The 10583-nt window shown below is 39.5% G+C and overlaps 2 protein-coding genes across 3 annotated transcripts; one reads left to right on the top strand and one right to left on the bottom strand.

Annotated features, from left to right (window-relative positions):
* Window positions 1–320: 320 nt before the first annotated feature.
* LOC147869034 (cell division cycle protein 48 homolog) lies at window positions 321–5606 on the top strand. Its single transcript, XM_087326058.1, has 9 exons — window positions 321–486; window positions 1894–2059; window positions 2149–2377; window positions 2469–3235; window positions 3339–3560; window positions 3643–3714; window positions 3811–4092; window positions 4267–4626; window positions 5154–5606. The coding sequence occupies exons 1-9, from the start codon at window positions 446–448 to the stop codon at window positions 5433–5435; spliced, it is 2421 nt and encodes an 806-aa protein (XP_087182184.1). The 5' UTR covers window positions 321–445; the 3' UTR covers window positions 5436–5606.
* Window positions 5607–6064: 458 nt separating this feature from the next.
* On the bottom strand, window positions 6065–10224 carry LOC147869033 (putative receptor-like protein kinase At1g49730). Of its 2 annotated transcripts, none has more exons than XM_087326042.1 (7): window positions 9637–10224; window positions 9163–9424; window positions 8934–8986; window positions 8322–8389; window positions 7516–7605; window positions 6835–6925; window positions 6065–6728 (listed from the first exon to the last, which is right to left on the bottom strand). In XM_087326042.1, exons 1-7 carry the CDS (start codon window positions 10163–10165, stop codon window positions 6190–6192), a joined length of 1632 nt encoding a protein of 543 aa, XP_087182168.1. In that variant the 5' UTR covers window positions 10166–10224; the 3' UTR covers window positions 6065–6189. The 2 variants fall into 2 exon arrangements, with proteins under 2 accessions (XP_087182168.1, XP_087182175.1); XM_087326049.1 differs by having other exon boundaries at window positions 9163–9421; window positions 9637–10216.
* Window positions 10225–10583: the final 359 nt, after the last annotated feature.

Here is a 10583-nt window from a genome sequence, read left to right as displayed (position 1 = left end):
CTTTCGGTTAACGCACTCGGGTTTCTCCAATGCCATCATCAATTCATCCCAATGCCCAGGCCCCATCCCACAAAGGAAGGACGGCAGGCAGGCGGCAGGTGTGAACACGCGGACAAAGGCAACAAATAAACAATAAACGCATACATACATACATACATACATACATACACCTCTCTCCTCCTCCCGAGTCCCCAGCAGAAAGAAAGAAAGAAAGAAAGAAAGAAAGAAAGAAAGAAAGAGATATTTTCTCTCCTTCTCTTCTAAGTTCTCACTAAGAAGGAACTGGGCACAAACACGGCTTTCTGGTTTTTAACTTTTTAACACAACTCTCTCGCCGCCTCCTCCTCCTCCTTCAGAGAGAAAACACAGAAGAGCAGACTCCTCCTCGGCACGCAACAGATCTTGCTGCTTTTCTCTCCCAATCCGCTCCAATCCTCCTGCTGCCATGGCCGCCTCAGGTTCTCAGAATCCCGAGTCCTCTGATCCGTAAGTGCACTTCCGCCCCTTCCTTGTCTGCTTGCTTCTTCAGAAGCTTTGTGTGGTATTATCATCTTCTTTTTTTGCGCCTTTCAGATCTGTCTTTGGAGCTTGGTTTTTGTGAACCTGCTGTATATTTATGGTCTTACGTTTATTACTCTCTGCTTTGGGACTGCCGCTCTTTGTGTTTGTTTTGGAATATAGATCGAAGTATTTATGTTTTGGGCTTCTCTCAAGGCGTGTGTTATGTTTCTATTCAAAATTATATATTTATCTGCGTATTTCTTTACTATAAGATTCTATTTTCGGTTGGTTTCGTGAACAGCCTGTGTGTAGCTCTTTACTCTGTTTTTGTTATAGATTCTAGTTTGGGTTTCTTTGCATTTGTGTTCGACATGGGATATAGATCCAGAAATCTATTATGGGCTGTTTTACTTTTTGTTTGAAATGGGAGTTTTAGATCTAATACACAGGTTTGGGTTGTTTTCTGCTTGTTTCTGATTTGAGTTTCTTTTTTGTTCTGTCTTTGCTTCGACACATATGGTTTATATGTTTTGAGATAGTTTATATCAATAATCTTATTTTCCGATGCTTCGTTGATATATTCCTTTGTGGGTTGTATGCTTTGTGTTTGATGTGATATATATACACACACACACATATATATCTAGATGTATATATTTAAAGCTTTCGTTGGACTCTGTTCTGGGTTGTTTGCTCCGTATATGGGTGGGATATTGAACCTGACCTCATTTTTTTGAGCCTAGGTCTTAAAAACTCTGCTCGACGTTTTTTTACTTGTTTGATGAGGGTTATGGATGTAGGCCTCCTAATGAGGCAGTCTTTTGGATTATATGCTCTGTGTTCGGTTTTGAAGTAGGGTTCCATTAAGGAGGTTCTTTGGTCTATGTTTGATATGGGTTATAGATGTTTTGGTTATTTCACTTGTGCTTGATAGGATGTATGCAAATATGGGGTTACTTGCCTGAGGTGTTTTGGTTGATCCTCTGTTACTGGTATGCACATATATATGTATATATATACCTACTGTTACTGGTATGTATGCCTGTACATGTAGGGTTGTGTCTTCAGGCATTAGTGTTATTAAGACTCTCTTTTTTGTTGTTTAATGTGTTTGCCCGGGGATATAGGTTTGAGTTCATATATTTGAAGCCATGTTTGCTTTAACTCTTATCTAATGTGATTTTTCTCCTTTTCTAATATTCGACCTAGAAATGGATTTCTGTATTTGAACAAGTGGGTTTTATTATAACTGTTTTCATGATAAAGGTGTCTTCAGGATTTTTCTGAAAGGACATTCTCTGAATTGAAACTCTCTTTGATTTTTTTTGAGAAGTGATATAAATATCTGTATATATGCCTTAAACGTTATTGTTTGTGTCATCAAATTTGCAGAAAAGGAAGCAAGAAGGATTTTAGCACTGTGATTTTAGAGCGGAAGAAAGCTCCCAACCGTCTGGTTGTTGACGAAGCTGTCAATGATGATAACTCGGTTGTTGCTTTGAACATGGAGACCATGGAAAAACTACAGCTTTTTAGGGGTGACACGGTTCTTATCAAGGTCTGGTGAATTAGATTGTCTTTTATATTCAGAGATATATGTTTCCTGACGTATGGGTTTTCTGATTTATGAATTTCTTCATTGTTCAGGGTAAAAAGCGAAGAGACACTATTTGCATTGTTCTTGCAGACGACACATGTGAAGATCATAAAATCAGGATGAACAAAGTAGTCAGAGCAAACTTGCGTGTGCGTCTTGGGGATGTTGTCTCAGTTCACCAGTGTGCAGATGTTAAGTATGGAAAAAGAGTTCACATTCTTCCTATTGATGATACTATTGAGGGTGTGACTGGAAGCCTTTTCGATGCATACTTGAAACGTAAGACAATAAATATGCATTTTGATTTCTCACATCTGTTGCTCTCATGGTATTTGTTAGTGTGTACTTAATTGAGTGATCTCTTTTGCAGCCTACTTCCTGGAGGCATATCGCCCTGTAAAGAAAGGCGATTTGTTTTTGGTTCGAGGTGGCATGAGGAGTGTTGAGTTCAAGATTATTGAGACAGATCCTTCGGAATATTGCATTGTGGCCCCAGACACTGAGATTTTCTGTGAAGGTGATCCTGTGAGACGTGAAGACGAGGAGAGACTTGATGAAGTTGGTTATGATGATGTGGGTGGTGTTAGAAAGCAAATGGCTCAAATCAGAGAATTAGTTGAGCTTCCATTGAGGCATCCTCAGCTCTTTAAGTCAATCGGAGTTAAACCACCAAAGGGGATCCTTCTCTATGGACCTCCAGGGTCTGGGAAGACACTGATAGCAAGGGCAGTTGCTAATGAGACGGGTGCATTCTTTTTCCTCATCAATGGTCCAGAGATTATGTCCAAACTTGCTGGAGAAAGTGAAAGTAACCTCCGAAAGGCATTTGAAGAGGCTGAGAAAAATGCTCCCTCAATTATATTTATAGATGAAATAGACTCCATAGCACCGAAAAGAGAAAAGACTAATGGTGAAGTAGAGCGTCGAATAGTTTCACAACTTTTGACATTGATGGATGGACTGAAATCACGATCCCATGTCATTGTTATGGGAGCAACCAATAGACCCAATAGTATTGACCCTGCATTGAGAAGATTTGGGAGATTTGATAGAGAAATAGATATTGGTGTTCCTGATGAAGTTGGCCGTCTAGAGGTTCTTAGAATTCACACCAAGAACATGAAACTTTCAGAAGAGGTAAGCCTTGGAACCTTATTGATTGTATACCTAGAATATGGTACAGGGAAGCTTATCATGTTTGTGCAATGTGTGCTAAATACAATTACAAATTCTTTCACAGGTTGATCTTGAGAAGATTTCCAAAAATACCCATGGTTTTGTCGGGGCAGATTTGGCAGCATTATGCACGGAGGCTGCATTGCAATGTATTAGGGAGAAAATGGATGTTATTGACCTTGAAGATGAGACAATTGATGCTGAGATATTGAACTCAATGTGTGTGACCAATGAACATTTCCAGACTGCTCTTGGCACTAGTAACCCATCAGCATTGCGTGAAACTGTGAGTTCCGATTTCATACAACTATTTTTAATTCAACCTGTGCGTAAATTGGATCTTCATGATATTGGGTTTTCCATGCCAGGTTGTTGAAGTTCCTAACGTTTCTTGGGAGGATATTGGTGGTCTAGATAACGTGAAAAGAGAATTACAAGAGGTACTTACTGCTTTTGTTGTTAGGAAACAACTTTAGTTGAAAATTACTAATAGCAACCTTTCGTGCTAAAATTTTGATCATTCTTGCTTGATGCAGACTGTTCAATACCCAGTTGAGCATCCAGAAAAGTTTGAAAAATTTGGTATGGCACCATCAAAAGGTGTCCTGTTCTATGGACCTCCTGGTTGTGGGAAGACATTGCTCGCAAAAGCTATTGCTAATGAATGTCAAGCGAACTTTATCAGTATCAAAGGTCCAGAGCTACTTACCATGTGGTTTGGTGAAAGTGAAGCTAATGTCCGCGATGTTTTTGATAAGGCCAGGCAATCTGCACCTTGTGTCCTCTTTTTTGATGAACTTGACTCTATTGCTACTCAGGTAATTAATATACATAATCCTGTATTGTTAGAGGAAAATTTGCTTGCCTGCTTATTGGGTAGAACAAATAAGTCCAAGATCCCCTTGGGTTCTCTTTATGTACCCATTCTAGCTTCTTATATCAGAGTTTTTCCCTTGAATAAAGTGGTACTTAATTGCTTCAATCAATTGCAGCGTGGAAGTAGTTCAGGCGATGCCGGGGGTGCAGCTGACAGGGTCCTCAACCAACTTCTTACTGAGATGGACGGCATGACGGCAAAGAAAACGGTGTTTATCATTGGTGCTACAAATAGACCTGATATTATCGATCCTGCTTTGCTTCGTCCTGGTCGTTTAGATCAGCTTATTTATATTCCTTTGCCGGATGAAGCATCTCGCCTGAAGATATTTCAGGCTTGTCTCCGCAAATCCCCTGTTGCCAAAGATGTAGATTTGAATGCCTTAGCACGATATACCCAAGGCTTCAGTGGAGCTGACATTACTGAGATATGTCAACGTGCATGCAAATATGCCATCAGGGAGAACATAGAAAAGGTAAATACTAAACACAGTATGGTTCTGTTCTGTGTTGCACAAAAATCTAATGGAGAATGTTATTGAAAAGATGTACATTACAAAATAGCAAACCTCAATTGTTCTATGTCTTGCACTCAAAACTATTGGAGGATAACATTGAATAGGTGATTTGAACGTAATTTGCGCTTGTATCTTCTGCATTCAAATCTATTGTTGGATAAAATCAATTGCATACATTATAGTATTGCACTAGAATATGAACATTTGTAAGGTTATGTATGGTTATTTATAAAATCCAGTCTTTTGGACAAGGTTCTGGTAGTATTACTATCTTTATAGAGTAAATAATATAATCAATGCGAATGTTTTTGAACCAATGCATAATAACATCATATTTTTTGAGCTTGCATCAGTTCATGAAATCAATTTGTTCTTAACTAAAACTGCGTATTGTAGGATCTTGAACTGCATAATAACATCATATTTTTTGAGCTTGCATCAGTTCATGAAATCAATTTGTTTTTAACGAAAACTGTGTATTGTAGGATCTTGAACGTCAGAGGAATCCAGAAGCCATGGATGAGGATATTATCGATGTATCTGAGATCAGGAAAGCTCATTTTGAGGAATCTATGAAGTATGCTCGTCGTAGTGTGAGTGATGCTGATATTCGTAAATATCAAGCCTTTGCTCAGACTCTACAGCAATCAAGAGGTATTGGATCAGAGTTTCGATTCCCAGATCGTCCTGCTGCTGCCACAACTGGTGGTAGTGTAGACCCTTTTGCTCAGGCTGCAACCGCAGATGATGATGACCTATACAATTAGGTCCATATTATTATAGATCTTATTTTGAACTCCCAAAGGCGATATTCTATATGTATGGAGGTTTGTCGTTGCATATTTTGTTTCACAAAAAAAGTACATTTTCATGTCTGCTACTACATTCTTGGAACTAAAAATTGCAGTCTGGGCAATAAACTCTTGATTTTTTGTGTATTGCTGTCTTTATTGTTTTGGATTAAATCATAGGCATGCTTAGATTACTGTTCTCTATAGAACATTACTGTTGTTACTAATAAGAAATGTGACTGTTGTTACTAAAGAATAAGAATAAGCAACCAATTTTGAATTGTGATTGTTGGGTTGTGTAAATCTTAATGATGAAATAGTCCTTGTTAACTCAATTTGATGGGGATTATCATAACAGATTATCATTGACAGATTTGACAACACAATGTATTTAGTCAGTCAATGATTTGATCTCAAAATACCTAGTACCGTTATCTAGTACAGACAACTTCTGTACCTGAAACATTTAGGTGAGATTTATGGTAATTAGATCCTTGTCTCAACTTGGAAAAGAGGTGAGAAGAGTATAGGGAAGGAATCCTGTATACAACTGTAGACCTTTGTACAACTTGGATAAAATCATCCAAAAAAGACTTGAGGGTATAGAGGAATATGTCAGTATGATTTGTCCATTAAGGGAAATAGTACAAGTGAAAACCATCCACATCATACATCACAAGTTGTGCACACTTGAGATTAAGGTGCATACTTGCTTTATAAGTTCTCAAAACTAAGTTAGGGCATAACAGGGCCTGACAGAAGACATCCTTGCCTGCGGAACAGGTCTGAAAGTACTACGTTGGGAATGTGGTGGCATTTGATGGTGGGTGGTAAAATCCGGGGTGACATTTGAATTCTCTTCGATATTAGCAACCAAACTCTCGAGCTTATCATTGTGAGTAAAGTTGAGATCAAAGCGGTCATAAAGAAAGGCAAGGACTTGGCGTATAGAAGGCCGAGCTTTAGCCTCTTTCGCTGTACACATGTGGATTAGGCGTGCCATGTTCCGTAGTTGCTTGCATGCCACCACATCTGTTCTCTCAAACAGTGATTGGAGGGTGGGGTCAACCATGAGTGCTAACTTGGCTGTGCCATTTACATTATTGTCATCAACAGATGCCAAGTAGGGTTGTGCCCATGCCACGAGATTATGGTGGTCTTGTACTGCCGCCCGCCCTGTCACCAACTCCAGCAACAACACACCATAGCTGTAAATGTCGCTTTTCACCGTTAATTGTCTTGTGACCACATACTCGGGGTCCAAATATCCTGTGCCATTGATTTGCTGGGATCAAAATGTAGGCCTAACACTGGAATAACCCTAGCTACCACCAGAAGTCCTTGGGAAAAACAGCAACTTTTAATGAGATGTTACCTGGAGTGCCTCTCACATCTGTGCTCATTTGATGATCATTGTTGCAAGGTGGTATCATGGGAGTCGCATGTGCTAAACCAAAATCAGCCACCTGCTTTTTTGCCAGCCAGCATGAATAAACATTTCTCTCCCCCCACATTAACCATGGATGTACACATAATTCATCTACTTTTGGACCACATGTATATAATAATGAAAAATGTCACTCTTTAAAAAAGTCCTATCCTCCCCTTACACAAAGGTGATTTAGCATATAATAGCCAGAAATTCGAATTCAAGTGGGTGGTCATGATGCAGCTGCCAACTTTAAAGAAAAAGGCACTCTGGAAATGTCTTTGTTACATCCCATCTAAATTTGGAAGGGGGGTTTCACAAAAAACTTAAGTTTTGGAGCGAGTGACATATGTTCACTCTATGGACAAATATAATAATATATGTATGACATTCATGCCGAATGCACGTGAAAACTAGCATACATTGTCTGTTTTTTGGGCTCTCAAAACAGTATAAAGGCATCACACATTCCAAAAAAAAACACTTTTCTTTTTCCATCATTTCAAGGCACATGTACCGTGGAATGGGGAATTTTATGAAGACATTATTATTATAATGATTATCAACCCCTCTTTTTTTCCCTCCCAAATTTCAGAGATTTTATTTATTTATTTTTTGTTCTTTCACCTTTGCTGAGAAATGTTGATCGAGTAATATGTTGCTGGATTTGATGTCTCTGTGGCACAGAGGGGGCTCACAAAAGAAATGCAAATACTCCTGCCACAAGATTAGTACAAACATATAAATGTTAAAAAAGGGGGAAAAAAATAAATCAAATCAGTAAAGATATGCTGATCAATTCAGTCTTTATTATTTTGAAGTCTGAAATTTAGGAGGGAGTTAAGGATTTTAATTATGTGGGCGAACCCTTAATCGAAAAAGTATCGGTTACGTTTAATGAAACCCTCAAAATACCACTATCCCCTAGGATTTAAAGAATCGCCCGCAAATTCCTAACAATTCTCATGAAATTGAAGAGAGAATGAAGAAGATTTCAAACATCCAGAGGAAACCGACCGATTGTGATGATTTATTTACTAATGAGCGTCGCAATTGAGAGTCCGCATTGTGGTTTTCTTAAGAGAAATGCACGCAGGGATTTGTTACTAGATTGACAGTGGGTGGAACGCAAGCTCTCGAATGAGAGAGAGAGAGAGAGAGAGAGAGAGAGAGAGAGAGAGAGAGGGTTGTCCTATAGCGCGAACCCTACATTCTGCAGGGGAATCTAGCAAATTAGTAGTACCTACCTATAACGAAATTTAGACCAGAGGAGGAATATTTGTGGGCTTTTTGGCAGAATCATCCGTAGTATTTTGGAGGATTTCATGGGGGCAATTATATATATTTATAGCCACAGACAGTATGTGCTTCAAAGACCTTTTTTGCTTCCCTTTCTCTGTTCTGTCTGTCTGTTTCACACATACTACACTTACCAAGGCTGCAGCAACATCAATGGCAATTTGAATCCGTGTGCCCCAATCCAGAGGCCTCTTACTATGTCCTGTAGCAACAGAAACAAGCAACAGGGCATATGTAGTTACAATCAAAAGAACCAAATATTCTTTTCTTTCCTTTTCCTTCAAAAAACATGATTAGTGAGTGCCTTGGTACACAAATAAATACACACAGATGTATGTCTATCTGTGTGTATGTATGCATGCATTAATGTAATGTATGTAATGTATGTGTGGGTGTGGGTGTGTAGATATGAAAGCATTTAGTACACAGACACATGTGTGTAATGCAAACCGTACTAATTAAATAACAAAACATTCTTTCCCTTTCCCTATCCTCTTCCTTTCCTTTCCTTTCCTTTTCATTTGAATTAGGATTCTCCCTTTCAAAGAGCACATCTTTTCCCAAGGGCAAATTTAATGTCATGAAGTCTATGTATATTTTATCATTAAAATCGATGGAACAGAGGGCAGTAGTAGTATATACCGAGATAGCTAGCTTAATAATAATATATAGATAGCTATGGCATATGCTCTCCCTCTCTCTCTTTCTACCTCCGATTTTAGACAAAAGCATCATTATATTTTTACCTTGCAAATGCTCATTCAAGCTACCATTCTCCATGAATTCATAGACCAAGAATCTGGCAATCCAAAAAAAAAATCCAAAGAATGTGGGGTGATTTCCTTTGATTGGATTGGAATAACTTTAAGTGGCTGGTCATTAATCAATGGCGATAATGAGAAAACACAAAACAAAAACACAATCGGAGAGCAAGACCGCCTTATAGACAGACGATCGCAAGCTCAATTAATTTACCTTTCGGTTCGGGTGATACAGAAGCCGCGGAGAGTGACAAGGTGTCGGTGGTGGAGCCGTCCCAAGAACTCCATCTCCCGGCAGAACTCTTTCTCTCGCTGCCGGGAGACTCTGCTCATTCTCTTGATGGCTGCCACTGACCCATCCTCAAACCTCGCCTTGTACACCGTCCCAAACCCGCCCTTCCCGATCACACTGCTAAAATCATCAGTAGACTTCTGGATCTCGGTATAGGTGAACCTTCGGAATGTGGTAGAATCTACTAGTCATCCCCAATTGTTATTGTTTTGGGGGGAAATTTTCACCGCGTGACCAAAATGAAAACCGCATTGCTGTTAGATTTTTTATATTGCAAACTATGAATTGAAATCACGAATGATGAGAATCAACGGAATTATAATTATTTTTTTTTTAAAAGAAGCGTCATGAGGGATTATTGTATTTTGACAGTTACAGTTTTAATAGGATTGCTACCTTTCAACCATCGCTTGAGAGGATTCTTAGGGCTTTGTAGTAAGTCTTTGCTCCAATGAACACTTAGATTAGAGGAGGGCGGGGCTGATGGATGAATGACGTCCTTCTTGGATCCGAGCGATTGGGAAGGGGGAGGAGTGGGTATACTAAGCTTGCCGAGCTGATGGATCTGTTGCTTTTGGCGCTTGATGAGGTAGACAAGGAACCAAAGGAGAGCAAGTGCAGTGACAGTGACAAAGACGGCTAGGATGGCGACTAGGGTGAGATGAGAAGAAGAAGCAGTGGCAGTGGCAGAATTGGTGGGTGCGGATTGATCATTGGTGGTTGAATTCTTAATGTTATTAGAGGGGGGAGCAGAATTGATGGTTATGGTTGTGGTTGGGGGAAGAGCAGGAAGGGTTATGGAAGGCTGAGGGGGTAGGGACGCAGGCAATGTGAAGAAAGGAGCCTGTCGTGGGATTAATGGTACTGGAGGAGGAGGAACAGCTGCTGCTGCTGCTGCTGCTGATGATGATGATCCTCTCATCATTTCTCTTTGATCCTCCTTGTGGCTCTCTTTCTCTCTTTATTCTCCTTCTCTCCCCTCTTCAATTCCAAGCACAGAAGCACATGTAATTGTAGTAGCAATAGTCCCTCCCTTCCATAGACAGAGATTCATTCATCAATCATACATAGATTACTTGCTGTCTGTGCGTGCCTGCTTGTCTCTGCATATCTATCTTAATCTATCTCCAGGTTGTGTAATATGCATGCATGCATATGGGAAATGTTTTGGTTTTTTTTTTTTACTTGGGTTGAGAAGCCTCACCTCGCCTACATATATATAATGGATTCTTCCAACAACAAAAAATTGTTTTTTCTGGGGGGGGGGAGGGGGTGAATGTAGGAAGAAGAAGAGTAGCAGAATTAAAGAATGTACTTAAAAAGAGGATGGATGGAGGCTAATA

The sequence above is a fragment of the Azolla caroliniana genome, unplaced genomic scaffold (genome assembly GCF_043228905.1).
Source record: "Azolla caroliniana isolate FFs.n. ecotype wild unplaced genomic scaffold, voAzoCaro1.0.p SCAF_1, whole genome shotgun sequence".
NCBI classification, from domain to species: Eukaryota; Viridiplantae; Streptophyta; class Polypodiopsida; order Salviniales; family Salviniaceae; genus Azolla; species Azolla caroliniana.
Note: the sequence above shows the minus strand (reverse complement) of the source record. Positions and strands in the feature narration are given on the sequence as shown.

Coding starts and splice junctions, on each gene's coding strand:
- LOC147869034 (XM_087326058.1), top strand. CDS start 446: ATGGCCGCCTCAGGTTCTCAGAATCCCGAGTCCTCTGATCC. Junction 3,561..3,642: donor CATCAGCATTGCGTGAAACT/GTGAGTTCCGAT, acceptor TTTCCATGCCAG/GTTGTTGAAGTTCCTAACGT. Junction 4,093..4,266: donor TTGACTCTATTGCTACTCAG/GTAATTAATATA, acceptor AATCAATTGCAG/CGTGGAAGTAGTTCAGGCGA.
- LOC147869033 (XM_087326042.1), bottom strand. CDS start 10,165: ATGATGAGAGGATCATCATCATCAGCAGCAGCAGCAGCAGCAGCTGTT. Junction 8,987..9,162: donor TGTATCACCCGAACCGAAAG/GTAAATTAATTG, acceptor TTGGATTGCCAG/ATTCTTGGTCTATGAATTCA. Junction 6,729..6,834: donor AGATGTGAGAGGCACTCCAG/GTAACATCTCAT, acceptor TCAATGGCACAG/GATATTTGGACCCCGAGTAT.